The sequence below is a fragment of the Tigriopus californicus genome, chromosome 7, assembly GCF_007210705.1.
Source record: "Tigriopus californicus strain San Diego chromosome 7, Tcal_SD_v2.1, whole genome shotgun sequence".
Classification (NCBI taxonomy): domain Eukaryota; kingdom Metazoa; phylum Arthropoda; class Copepoda; order Harpacticoida; family Harpacticidae; genus Tigriopus; species Tigriopus californicus.
This window is the reverse complement of record NC_081446.1, coordinates 15,853,028-15,866,843: the sequence shown is the minus strand read 5'-3', so window position 1 is coordinate 15,866,843 and position 13,816 is coordinate 15,853,028. Positions and strand designations below refer to the sequence as shown.

Sequence of the window (13,816 nt, the reverse complement as noted above, 5' to 3'; positions counted from 1 at the left end):
ACCTTCGCAATATTCGAAGTGAGAGAAATCGGCCTGTAGTTACTGGGGAGTGACTTATCTCCCCCTTTGAAAATTGGACCAACATGAGCTACCTTCAGAGAAGAGGGGAACTTGCCCTGGTCCAAGATGCAACGCACCAAGTACGAGAAGACAGGAGCAAGAACCTGTGAGCATCTCATCAGATTTGTTGCAGTTGTTTGCATTATTGGCAATTTTTAAAGCGCTTTATTTTCATAGCTGGCCACATCTATATGCACTTTATGCTCATCCTTACTCATAAGGTGTCATGACAATGCTTTAGTTGATAAACCCTTATCTTTCGTTGAGAGTTGCGAGTTCCTTCTTTTGAGTAAACATACTACCCCGTGAGCTTACTTTTTACGAAATTCCGATTGGAAAATTAAACATTGCAAAAAGATAAAAACGCGTCCTTCGATTTTCTAAACACATTGATGGGTTCCTCTACGCTCATTTCTGCAAGTAGAAATATATCTCGTTAACCCGTAATTTACGCCCTTTGGAAGGAAGTTTCGATATTTTCACTTAGGGTGAAAATTGATTTTAGGCGACCTGTTCCGTGTTATAATGAGAAAAACGCCCGGCCGATCTACATAAGCTTTGGTAGATACTGTATTTCTGACACTTAGAGCCCAAGAAAGTCCGAGAAAAAAAAATGAGGAGAAGTACCGAATCACTAAGTCATCTATCTGATCATGCACTGACGATTTTAACTCCGTGACGGAGATCACTCTTTTGCACTTGAGCAACATTTAGAACAGCAAAATGACTGGCGCAACCTCCAAGGTAAACTTTTTAGGTCCAAGGTGCTAGGGTCGGAGTGGGCGAAGTAAGCCATCAGCATTATCCATTTCCAAATTCCGTTAGGCAGATTCATGTCTGCGATCAGTTTTTGGTTCTTAGTTTGTGGGTGTGTCTAACGTTTAAAAGTTTCCTTTGGAGCTATGTCGGGGAGGAGATTCGAACCAGGGACATCTCTCACTCGAGAGATATGCTGCGCTAACCACTACGCTACATCGTAAGCTACCGACGAATGCCGAAACCCGTTCCCAACCAAACTCTCTTTGCAAATTCCTGCTCGCCCTCTGTTTGTTCATAACTGGAAATTACCATATCCGATCGATCCCGAGTTTTAATTGATTCAGGTTCAAGCAGAAACTAACCATTGTACCAATGTAAAACTGCGCCTGCATTTTTGTGAATAATTTAATGCAAATTACCCACAGACACAAAATAAAGAGTACAACCTCAATGAAAAGTTGTTAAAACTGAAACAAATATTGTAATTGAAAAGTTACTTTTGTGAACTACATCTGCCATACCCTGCAGATGCCGGCGATTCAACATATTCGCTTGAACGTTCTCGTGGCCACTACGCTATTCAAGTTTAAGGATCCAACAAGCTGTTAAAAATGTCAGTCACATTTATTGAAAGAGTAGCAAAAAGAATCCACTCGCCCATTTCAACGGAACATTATTCTATTAATAGCATAGCAACATGATCATTCGTATTAGTAGGAGCAGTAGTGGTACGGTTTCCATCTGGTCGCCAAGCTAGGTACTCATGACTAGAGCCACATCAAAGCTCAAAGATTCGGTCTTTGCAAGTAGTCAATCCCGAGCCGTTCGTACTTGAGAGTAGAGTAAGGTGGGCGGGGCTCTTTGGCTGCACACCACGATGAGATGGAATGTATAAATAGTGTCTCAGGGTCGGCAGGCCTTCGTGACTTTCGCTTACGTTGTGCGCTCCATTCGGTTGGAAGTGGGTGGGGGCAGTATCATAACTCAATATTGTTCATTATCTTCATCTACATTAAACGAAAATCACTACACGAGACTCCATTGCATCAGGGCTGTGTCCCGTCCACCGGCAGAGATCAAGCGGTTGTCATCCGGAACGAAATCTATCCTCGTCACATGGGAACTGTGTCCACCCACAGTGTGGTGTAATGACTAGAAAGACCAGACAAAAATGAGGAAATGCTTCTCTTGCCCCAAGAGAAGCCCCCCCCCTCCCCATTAGAAAATAGAAAATAGTTATCATGATTATTACTTTTGGCTGAGTGGCGGGGTAGGAGTAGAGCTTAATTTTTCCGAAATCGTCGCCGGTGGCTAGGAATTTTTGGTTATGGGACTTGGCACAAGTGTTCAGGTCGGTTCCGTCCAACGTCTCTGGCCACACCCCAATCGTGTTGAAACTCAGGATGCAGGTCTGCGTGGCCCAAGAGACATCCTTGAGATTGCTGGCGTTTGACACTTGGCGACAAATGGAAGCGTTCCCTAAAAAATGAGAGATGGAAAATGGAAATAGAGCCATGACGACGAACAAGATTCAAAGGGGGCGATTCAAGTGAACGGTAGCTTACAGAAGAGCAACTCGTTGTCTCCCGAATTGGACTGAAGGTAGCTGCTGTCGGATGACCAATCCAGATGGGTGATGTAGCTCGAATGTCCCTGCAAAGAGGAAAGTATGAGATCAATTGCCTCGAAAACAGTAGTGAAGAAAATAAGAATAATTTCAAGCCATGCTAATTAAGACAAAAATACTGTTAGTTTGACTAGAAAAAAAACCGTCTTCAGATGGGGTGAACGCAACAAGCACCATAAATCATGTATTTTGAAATCTGGAACATGCACCCTTCAAGTGTGGTTCTGAGATCGACAGGAATAGTGAAATGACCCATTTTAGATTGACGTGTTGTTTAAAAGTACGATTTGCGACAGCTTTTTAAACTCCATTTTATTCGAATGTATTTGTTCAATCGTCTCAAAGAGTTCCAATTTGTTCTGGGTGTTTTTTTTAAGAGTAAGTACCAAAGTACCCCAAAATAGGGAACCCATTATCCCTGGGAAATAAATGCTAAAATAAAAAACCAAATCAAGCTTCTCTCTTGTTTCATTCATGCAAAAAGAATCAAGCACAACACGCTTTGCAAAACCTGTACCGCGGTATGAAGAAACCCGTTATTGCTTCTTTTCCGTCTGGATTCGCCCTTTTGAAATGGCATATGGCATAAAGAAGATTTGTTAAGAGTGCAAAGGGCAATACAGATTTGGCCGGTTGGCCTACCGTCGTAACACTTACCATGCATCGTCCCATACGGTTGAATTTGCGACATCCTTCGCCCACTTGGTAGATGTAGATCAGATTGTCTCGAGATCCCAAGGCCAGGAGTTTGTCATTGGGCGAGAAATTCACCGTTTGGATTGGTTCACTCCCGTCCTGGTTAATGGCGTACACCTCCCGGGTTTGCGAGTCAATGACCATCCACTTGCCAGAGGTCATACCAACCACAATGATCTCGCCCAAGGAAGAGAAGCATGCCGATTGAGCTTGATCCTGGAACGCAATAGAGCTCATTAGTCTGGCAGAAAAACTCCAGGTGGAACATAAATGAGGAGCCTCTCTTTTCACTTTACCCCCAGATGGCTACTCCACACGGATCGGTGGGTGAGAGTGTCCCACAGGTGAATGTGTTGATCATAACCGGCCGAGAGGAATTGATTCTGTTGCGGGTGCGAGGCCAAAGCCCACACTTCGTCCACGTGCCCGGTCACAATTTCTTGGAAGCTGAGCTCGAACGTCCCTTGGAGAATGGAATTGCGAGTGGAGCCCAGAAGGAGCTGTGTGCCACGCCCTTGAGAAATGGTCCGAACCGAGCCTAAATGCTCGGGGAGCTGAAGAAAATTGAGACTTTTTGTCAGACAAGGGTGTTGGATGCACTTTTTATTGAGGGGGATCAATCACCTCGGCTTCTGCTGTACGGCCAAGGCGAATTGAGACTTTTTGTCAGACAAGGGTGTTGGATGCACTTTTTATTGAGGGGGATCAATCACCTCGGCTTCCATTCCGGTTCGTTTGTAGGTGGAATCAAATTGAATCAGCTTCCTATCCCGTCCTCCACCGGTGACGATTGAGCCATCTTTCATGACGCAAATACTGAAGATGGGGCCATCGTGAACCTTGCGCAACGCCTTCGTGACGGCATTGTATCCCCGACCCCAGATGAAGATATTGCCATTGGAGTCCCCGGTGATGACGTCGCCCGTGTATGAAAAGGCCATACAAGTCACATATTTGGGCTTATCACGTTGATCAAAGAGGCCCGTCTTGCGACTTAAGGTCAACGAGGTGTTGTCGAGTTGCCAGAAATTGACATGACCTTTGCCGACGGAGACGATGACACCCCCTTCCAAGGGGTGGAACTCGGCGGCCACCACGGTCTCGGTGGAGCACTTGGTCTCTGTGATTTTTGTGCCACGCTCTCCTCGAGACCAATCCCACACGGACATGGTGTGATCTGATCCTTCATCCACGGCCACCAAGAGATTCCCACCATCCTGAGGAAGGAAGGAGCCATTCTTACATACACGGAAAACAAGGCTACGTTCAATGACAATGCCAAACGGAATAATCGAGTTCTTACCGCTTTAGAAAATGAAACGCACATCACGGATCGCTCAAAGTCTCCAATGCCCACAATATGGAGTGTTTGTAGACTGACCGAGTTCCATACGCGGATATGAGGCTGAAATGGACCGATCTCAAAATGATTAGCACATGGAGCACGGCTAGATTTCGCGTTCCAACAGATCATTTCGACACGATGACGATACAAATGCGAGTGATAACAATTACCCAAAGATTCCGGATCTGAGAGCGATCAAGGTAGAATACCGAGTCCCACAGAGTGAGTGAGTAAGTGCGTGAGTGAGTGAGTGAGAGAATGAATAAGTGAGTGAGAAGAAAAGTGCAAAGATGGTTATATATCTAAAGACCACAACACACACGCGTTATTAGAAACATACATAATTTGAGGCTCAAGACCAACTGTATGTAGAACAGACAGCATGTTACTTTTACTCAGGGACGCAAGATACTCAACGGGACTTCTTTCCAAAAAGGTCAATTCTCGTAATTACCCATTTATGGCTCTGACAAGGGCATTCCGATTTAGGGGCAACTTGAGTTCCATGCCAACAAAGAACCTTCAAAAGCATCCGCATGTTATCAATTTGAGCCTCAATTCATGCTCATATTTGGTACAATGTCAAATTTAGATTTAGAAGCACAGCCATCTCTTTTACACTTGTATTTACATATTGCACCCTAACTGATCTCACCTTGCCCTCTCGGCGATCATGTCCCGTGGTTTGGCCAGTGGCGATGAGCAATTTATTGGGATGTACGGCCAAGCTAAAAGAAGAAGAAGATCGAACAAATTGTTAGAAATATGTGCTTTGCTTGAAAACTTCCCTCCCCGATCCAAATCACGGGATCGGAAAGTTCTGACTTTCTACCCAAGAGGAAAGTTGCAAGCAGGCTAAAAATAAGACAGCTGCTCGTCGCACAACGTCAGATGGCAAGGCCATGAGGGCTTTCATTTGGACTAACCTTACTCTGGTACACACACACGCACGCTAATTTCAGACACATCTCTATTGTATCGGTAAGTAAAGTGACTGATAAATACTACATCATGATACAGACAAATTAAGAGGTTGGGTGGACAGGTTTTGGTTTCAAGTCCGATGAACGGACCAGACGGACCAGAGGGACCAGACGGATGCAACCATATCTTTTCTTTCATCTCTTCTTCTGTCTCGGTCAGCTGATACGAGCTCCAACCAAAAGGACAAAACGTAGTAGTGCCAAAAAATACCATGGAAATAGCATTGGGAGTGTCGCCTCGTCCATAACACACTCAACAATCACCATGAAGGTGCGTCATCTGTAGTCTTGACTCCCTTTAAAGTCGACCTGATAAGGCCTCTCTGTTCAGTATGTGACACATTGTGTACGGTGCATGCATCATGTAGGCATGCAGGGGCATTTTGCTTGTTCGCACAAGTGTTTCCGTTCAAGCCCGAGGCAATCTTCCGCCGTTGAAACAAAGGACGTGCTTTTTCATACCATATACACCATGTGTACCACCATGCCCTCCTTTCCTCCAATGAGTTTGTTTTTCCTTTGCAGGCCTTCTTCTGTTAAATTGACGTTGGATCACGGGAATGATGGCCCAGACCGTGTCCGATCCCATTCCTGCCCCACCCTTGGTCCCCGATGATGATGAAGAAAAAGAGGAGGCGGACGAGGAGGAGGAGGAGGAGGAAGAGTGTCCAGTGGATCCATTCTCGCACAAGTTGGCCTTGACCCAATGGGATTGGATCAAGGTGTGGATTGGCACGGTGGTGCTATTGCCAATCCGAGCCGTGCTCCTATTGACTGCTTGTGTATTGTCCTGGAGTGTCTCATCCATGGCCTTGTACGGCTTAAGTGAATACGAGAAGAGTTTCAGGCCTTTGATGGGCTGGCGAAAGGTGTTGCGAGATGTGTCGGGATTCCTCGGCCGTGTTACCTTTCATTTATGTAGTTTCCATGAAGTCAAGACCAAGGGTCGACGAGTTAGCCCTGCTGAGGCGCCCGTTCTTGTGGTAGCCCCTCATACCACGTTCTTTGACGGGTTTACCGTGTTCTGGAGCGGCATGCCGTACATTGTGAGTCGCACGGAGAATCGCAACATTCCGTTACTAGGCAAGTGCATTGAATGCGTCCAAGCCCTGTTTGTGTCCAGAGAGGACCCGTTGTCGCGTCAAAAGACAGTTCAAGAGATCATCCGTCGCTCCGCATCCAGTGACGAGTGGTCCCAACTCCTCATCTTCCCCGAAGGCTCCACATCCAATGGTCAAGCGCTAATGTCCTTCAAACCCGGGGCGTTTTACCCGGGCAAGCCCGTGCAACCCGTACTTATTCGCTATCCAAACCGCTTGGATACCGTCACTTGGACGTGGAATCAGACCCATGGCGCGCTCAAAATCATGTGGCTGACCATGAGCCAATTGTTCAGCCAGGCCGAGCTCGAATTCTTGCCCGTTTACACGCCCACGGACGAGGAAAAGGCCGATCCCAAGTTATTTGCCCGCAATGTCCGCCAAGTGATGGCCGAGGCCTTGGGCGTGCCCACCAGTAATATGACATTCGAGGAAGTGAAAGCTCTGTACGGCAAAAAGTCGCGCCGGAAATCTCGCATCAAGAAGGACTAGCTAGGAATAGGAATCATCTTCGAATTGGTTATACTCTTCGTTCTATGATAACGTGCTTGCTCTCTCCAATGCTTAGTCAAATAGGTTCTAGGGTGCTACTAAATACAAATACTCCCATATACCTACATGTTATAGATCACTTCCCATGCCACTTACCACTTGATGTCCTCGGTGTGTCCCAAGTAATGTCGCTGGGAGTGCTCTTCCGCGTTGAACAACACCACCACGGCCGCCACGAAGTAGACCATCTCACCCGTGGGCAAGAGGTAGAGGTTGCATCGAGCATCGCGCCCACGATATCCGTACACCCATTCCAGTTTGAGTTTCTGTGACGGAGCGGGTGATACTTTCGAGAGCGAGTAGTGGTCAATCAGGGCCGAAGGGGCGTATAAAGTCACTGGGCGACCCCGTATGAACATCATGAGACAACCCTCCTCTTCGTTGTACACGGCATCTTTAGTTCTAGGAAGAAGAAAGGGAGACATTTCATTAATTGATATCTGATACACTTTGGCGTACAAGTTCGCTTCTGAATCTAGCGGCGGCGAACTCCTCCAAAGTCAGTAGTTCCCTTTTATTCGAGCTCAGAAGTACACGGGATGGAAGCGCCACAAGTGATATCTCTCTTGCATCCGGACATGGAGACACTCAGGCTAACACTGGCCATGTACATCTTGGGGCTCTTCTGGCTCGGCGTCTTTTTCCAGAATCAAGTGTTGAGGCAGATTCAACGCTCGAAGCGATGCCACCATCTCGTGAATCGGATCATTTACTTTGACCAGATCTCGAGACGATACCTCACGGCCTACATTGTACCCTTTCAAATCGTGTCCGTTTTATTTCCGGCCCACACCATGGCCTATGGAATGGCTTGGCCTTTTCTCTGTGCTTGTGTGGAGATTTGCACCATCGCCATTGTGATCTTTGCCATTTCACATGCGGTTATCATCGCTAGTCAGAGGTGAGCCAAGACAGACAAGAACACTGCCAACCAGCGAATGGGGGTTGACCTTTCTTTGCCTTATAAGATTGACTTAGGCGAAACCCGAAGCCAAATTGTCATAATTGCGGATCAAAGGTTGCGCATGTTTTGGCCGATCGAAATAATTATCACCTCAAGAACAATACAGGGTTGGGATCATAATTATCTCGAAATTACAGTCACTGTGGCCAAACTTCAACCAATTACCGGTAGGAGAGTACGTGTATACTCACTACTAAGAACTCAATTTTCAAGAAGGATATAAGTCTTTACTTTGGACAATAGACAGTGAGAAGCAATCCATGAATGTACCATGTTCGAAACCCTCCACTTCCAAACGGATTAAGCTCAATTTTTAGACTTCCTGGCCAACCAGTTTCGATTTGCTTGGATCACTACCAAATACAAGCTAAAGTCATTGGCTCCCCAAACAATGGAATCAAGATTCGTTACACGTGCTTATCGGGCGCATTATTTTGCCTTCTGAAAATACAATGCCTCCTCCATCATACGAATGGTAACAGCAATTAGCACTTTAGGCTAGGCACCCATATGAGTGAGGCTGAAAAAATACACAAGCATACTACTAGTCCGGTCGTTCTCATGTGCAAGTACTGCGTATCCAAAGTGTAGTACATACTGTACGTTCAGCTTTTGAGGAATCTCAGCCATCACAATCAGCCCCCGCCGTGATTAGGCATGCCACCCTAAACGAGTCTGATTGATGACGTTTCACATTACACAGGCTCATGAAATTCAAAGAGCACCCAAACGCATTCATAATTCACAACTTGACTAACAAACTGGTAAACATTATCGGAAAGATGACGACTGCCTTCCTTCCCAATATTGGCTGGCAAGCAGAATGAGAGGAGGCCCTCAAGGAGCGCAGATCGGGTTCTGACAGCCAGGAGCTTGTTAAGCTTGAGTGGGAAGAAGTGTCAATCGATGGTCTCCCAAGTACTGAGCAAGTTGATTTGGCAGTGGTCATTACCACAAGTACGGTTAATATTGTTACACATGTACGTAGGGAAGAAGCCCTCCGAGTTGATCGAAAGCAACACTTGGCCATTGATTCCCTCCTTTCTCCGCTCTGTTCTAGATTCTGTTTCGTGTTTCTTCAAAAGTACGGCCACACGAAAAGTGCTCATCCGTGGGCTTTATGGTGGGTTTTCCTATTCGTGGAGACAATTGTGGTCGAAGGGACGGCCTTCATGTTGTACATTTCCCCTACCACTCAATCTCATGTCAACGAAGCCGTATGTATGGCCAAGCGGATTCACCAAACACGACGACCAATCCAATCCCTGTGGACTCCACACCGATATGCAATCATTGGCCTTCTGGCTCTGGTCAGTCTCTTGGGTCTGGGATTCTATTTGAGCATCTCACTCTTTCTCGTGCTGAAAGAGCCACTGTCGTCCATCAATATCCCGAATAGGAACACCAGAGCCGGGTTCCACGCCCGTCATAAACACCTGATCGCCATGCAAGCTAGCATCTTCCTTTGGGTGGTTATTCAAGTGGCCTTCATCGGCCTGGGAATTCCATTCATGTTCCACGTGTCCGTGGTCGGAGAGCAGATGTTGGAAATCGGGCACATCTTGTTACCCGTGTCCCTCTTTACCTTACTGTCTGCCATCCAATATTTGCCATTCCATTCGCAAATCTGCCTCCAACAACAACAACGACAACTACGACGACCCTGGAGCTTGGATCAGTTTCAAGACCCTTACAAGCAGCCTTCTTCCGTTTGACCTTTTTTATATTGCCATCCTTGATTTTTTCCCGTCGAAAATGATGTACCCCGCTTCATGGAATGTTCATACGGATTCCGTAACAACGACTGCTTTTGAAAAAAGGGGCAAGGATGGACCAAACCATGTAGCTCTTCTAATCATCGCCTTCATTGATAGATCAAGGCCCTTGGAGCCTTGGCGCGTAACGTCGAGCCTTTCTGACGCTGCCATTCGACGTAATTTTTCTGATTGATCCCTTCCTTTCCAAGTCTTCAAAAAATTCCCGACAGTTGATGGAGCCGTCCCCAATAAATACCACCGCTACCTACGTAATATCCATTGCGAGGTACGTAGTAAAGTCTAGGCGCATATTTGAAATTCAGATCAAGTCAACATGGTTCGGTTCCCCCCGAGACTCCATCGGAAGTCCCGTTAAAGGCTTAGAACGCATTGTGCCTCCGTTCCAAGAGAGAAATCCCGAGAAGAGGAAGCGCAGGCGTGTTGTCGTTACTGCAGCTCTCCAGGCCTTGTTCCTTCCTCTATTTTTCTCCATTCAGGGAGGCCAGTTTGGGTTCCATGTTGGCTCAATATGGACGCTTTTTTGTCCGAGTATCAACCATTGGCCGATGGTTCCGACCCTGAGAGCGTGAGCACCGCCGAATCCCGCGTTTTGGGCGTGTTCCTGCTCAACTCGCATTGGGTTTTGCGTTATTTGTTGGTGGCCTTCAACGCCTTGGCCTTGTTCTTTGGGACATGGTTCAAGCTTGTGATAGTTTGTCATTTGCGGAACACGGGAAAGAATCGGAGCATCAATTGGCTCATTTACGTGGATCAACTGGTTGGATTCACGGGTATTGTGATCGGGCTCGTTCAAATGCGGCTCTTCTCCAGCGACACGCCCACCTCTGAACTCTTGGGCAACGGATCTTGCGTCATCTATCAGATCTGTGTGTTGGTGCATCTGACATTTGCAGCCTTTGGTGGATTTGGGATCGCATTCTTTCGGTGAGCGAGTATGGAGGAAGAAGCGCTTTTCACGCCAAAATGTGTGATGGATGAACGTTTTTATCAACCTTTTTGCTTTGTATTTGATTTTTGAGAGCACACGTGGTTGACAGTTCCAATTTTTCCCTAAGGAAATCTGCATATTTGCAGTTGCAATTTGCATAATAGAAAACTGGAGGGTTGTGAGATTTCATGTTCTTTCTATTATGCCGATCGATTTGGTGGAAGTACAGTACTACTACGTTCATGTCTCTACTAGCTAAATGAAAGAACCCTAAAGCCCCCCCCCCTACCTACAGTATGTAGACCAGGATGATTACTTCTCTCTCTTTCCAAAGTGAATCGAGATTTTGGGACACGACTTCGTTACGGTATTTGTACTTCATCATTGCTAAAGGGAGATTAGAGTATTCACCAATTCTCCATCAATCACTTGATATTCATGTGATGGTGGTGGCATTCTCTCAGATTAGTTGATGTGGTGGGTAAACTTGAGAGCCCCACTTTGCTTCTCATCCCCACGATCAGTCCACATCCATTTAAGCCAAGTTAGTTAGTTGGCTGGTTGATTGGTTGGCTATCTTTCTGGCTGGCTGACTGACTGAGTGAGTGTGTGTATGTGTGTGTGTGTATGCGTGTGTGTGTGTGTATTGTCCCGTTTGGCTGGGTAGTAATCCGCTTATTTTCTTCATCAAATGGGTGCCTGGCCAACCCAATAGCAAACGTACATAGCTTCCTATGTTCCTATTCCCCACGACTTGTACAGTTGGGGAGTTCTCGGAGTTCTCTTCTACATTTCAGAGTGTTGTACATCCACATGAATCGCATCACGGAGAACAAGACCTGTTTGCTGGCTCTGTGCACGGCAGTGATTGTGATTGAGCTCTTGCTAACGGCAGTTTTCAGCACCTTGCTCTATCAATTTCCCCTTTACGACACCAACATTAACATGTCCATGTGTCTGGGCCAGAAACATATGATACGCCTCGTGGGCCCGTTCTTTCACTACGGAAAATGGGTGCGGAACGTCTACTTCGTCACGTTATTTTTCTTCAACACTTTTGAGTTCGCTTGCTACGTGCTCACCTTCATCTACCTCTTTCAACATGAGCGACAGATGCTGAGGAGCAACTGGCGGCAGCAGGCCTCGCTCCAGAACCGTCAAATCCACAACCACCAGCACCACCAATACCACCAAAATAATAATAACAACATCAACAACATCAACAACAACCACAAGAACATCACCATCAAGATTGGCAGCCGTCGGCGCCGCCATATAGTGACCATGCAAGCCAGCTTCTTGGGGTGGTCCATCGAAAATGCCATCCTCGTGACCTTCTTGATCATCAAACTGGTCCGAGGCCACTTGGAGCCCAATTCCACACTCGAGCTCTCGTTGACTTTGTATCCAATGTCGTTGTACGTGTTCATGCCAGCGATCCAATTACTCTGCTCCAGGGAGATTCGAGCCGAATGGAAACTACGGTTTTGGGAGTGTGCCACAATTACTTGACACTAAAACATGTGAGGATGACTTAAGTGCCACCCACAGCCACCGCCATTCACTGCAGCACTGCGAACACTGTGGTCGAATTCAGTTGAGGCCGTCACTTGAGAAGATAGATCTACTTGTAGTGCTCGAGGACGATGGCTTTCCCGGTCAGACTAGAGATCGATGGGCTTAATCAAGTCCCCAATGCGGTCTTTGCCCGTGTGGCGTTTCGCATACGCTTGAAAGCTGTATTCTGAGCCCACGCCCTACGTATTGTACGGGTGCTATCAAATTGTCTGAAACCGCACGAACTCAGATGTGATGGATGATAAGTGTGGTAACCGCACTGAGCGTTTGTCAAAATGGCAGTACTATTGTCGGACCAATAAAGAATACATACTACATACTTAATACGTGTGTGGTGTATACACCGAACAATGTTGTCACTCCGCTCAAATTACATTCACGCCACGGTTCATGTTTACTATTTCCTACTAATTCGCACTCTTCTGAGAGATCTATTACACGTACATTGCATGAACAAAGTACGCACGTCTTTACTGAATACCAAGGTCTGAAATTATATCAAACGACGCCGTCCTTCAACTTTCATGAGAACAACGTTTTCAGGCAGAAAAAAATAATCGAATCCACCACTACCAGCAGCATGCGACGACATTCAACGCACGATGAAGCCAGGGCCAAACGAACTCGCGCTATTTTTTTCCCTTTTCTGTTGAAAGATGAAAATTGTCTCTCATTGTACCTATAGTAGTATGGTACTATTTGTTTCTTTCATGGAGCTCAAGGCTCAAGGGAGAGTGTTTGTTCATTCGGTGGTTGCTGGCACTGATGTTATTTCTTTTCCGCGAACGATCTCGTTTTTTTTTTTTTCTTTTTTTTTCTCAAGCGATGTGTTAACTGACAATGGAATCTGTTTTCTCCTCAACTATTCAATGCCAGTCGACGACAATGCCAATAACTGGGTAGCATTCACCGAAACCGAAAATACTATTGTACAGTATGTCCAGTCCAATCACGTTCGGACAGTCTCATAATCTATTCCACAAGTTAGCTAACTTTTGACCAATGTCCGAGAGCGTTGTTGGATTTCTTCATAATCCAATCAGCCTCAACTTCGAAGGTTGTCTGCCAACTTTTATTTGAGTTCCTGACTGCATTCACTTACTCAATACGGTATATAGACAAAGAGCCGCCCAAATAACTAGACGAAAGTCTGATAAGAATGAACCGACCACCGAGGGTATTAGGTATTAGCTCACCCATGCTTGGAATATCTGCGCTGGTAGCGCAAATACGAACTGGACAACTTCCTCTGATTGCCGTTGACAAGCAAGCAGGAATTGGTGTTATTCCGCACCTTGTCGTTGGTCATTTTTGAACCAACGAACGGAGTCAAATCAAACTGGTCACACCCAAGTCACACTGTCCAGACCCAGCCCACCAACAACTCAATGGTTTGAACAACTAAGGCCAAGAAAATCAACAACAACAACAATGGCAACAACAACC

The 13,816-nt window shown here is 46.2% G+C and overlaps 3 protein-coding genes across 7 annotated transcripts in view; 2 read left to right on the top strand and 1 right to left on the bottom strand.

The window, feature by feature from the left end:
• Positions 1–1,424: 1,424 nt before the first annotated feature.
• Positions 1,425–13,816, bottom strand: part of LOC131883070 (echinoderm microtubule-associated protein-like 1) — a 28,397-nt gene continuing 16,005 nt past the window's right edge. For 2 of the 5 annotated variants that reach the window (XM_059230404.1, XM_059230402.1), the window contains 11 exons: positions 7,219–7,524; positions 5,143–5,215; positions 4,942–5,007; positions 4,446–4,547; positions 3,856–4,359; positions 3,439–3,696; positions 3,104–3,358; positions 2,964–3,011; positions 2,385–2,472; positions 2,072–2,298; positions 1,425–1,971 (listed from right to left, as the gene is read on the bottom strand). In XM_059230404.1, coding sequence (XP_059086387.1) covers positions 1,846–1,971; positions 2,072–2,298; positions 2,385–2,472; positions 2,964–3,011; positions 3,104–3,358; positions 3,439–3,696; positions 3,856–4,359; positions 4,446–4,547; positions 4,942–5,007; positions 5,143–5,215; positions 7,219–7,524 — 2,053 coding nt within the window. In that variant the 3' untranslated portion in view covers positions 1,425–1,845. The remainder of the gene's footprint in view (positions 1,972–2,071; positions 2,299–2,384; positions 2,473–2,963; positions 3,012–3,103; positions 3,359–3,438; positions 3,697–3,855; positions 4,360–4,445; positions 4,548–4,941; positions 5,008–5,142; positions 5,216–7,218; positions 7,525–13,816) is intronic. The other 3 variants (XM_059230405.1, XM_059230403.1, XM_059230407.1) reach the window with 3 other exon arrangements.
• On the top strand, positions 6,117–7,435 carry LOC131883087 (lysophosphatidylcholine acyltransferase-like; the record flags this gene model as incomplete). The annotated part of the gene is given in 1 exon segment (XM_059230432.1): positions 6,117–7,435. A coding segment is annotated over 1 exon segment (946 nt), but the record flags the coding sequence as incomplete, so codon positions are not given.
• On the top strand, positions 10,249–12,712 carry LOC131883082 (uncharacterized). Its single transcript, XM_059230427.1, has 2 exons — positions 10,249–10,788; positions 11,590–12,712. The coding sequence occupies exons 1-2, from the start codon at positions 10,373–10,375 to the stop codon at positions 12,302–12,304; spliced, it is 1,131 nt and encodes a 376-aa protein (XP_059086410.1). The 5' UTR covers positions 10,249–10,372; the 3' UTR covers positions 12,305–12,712.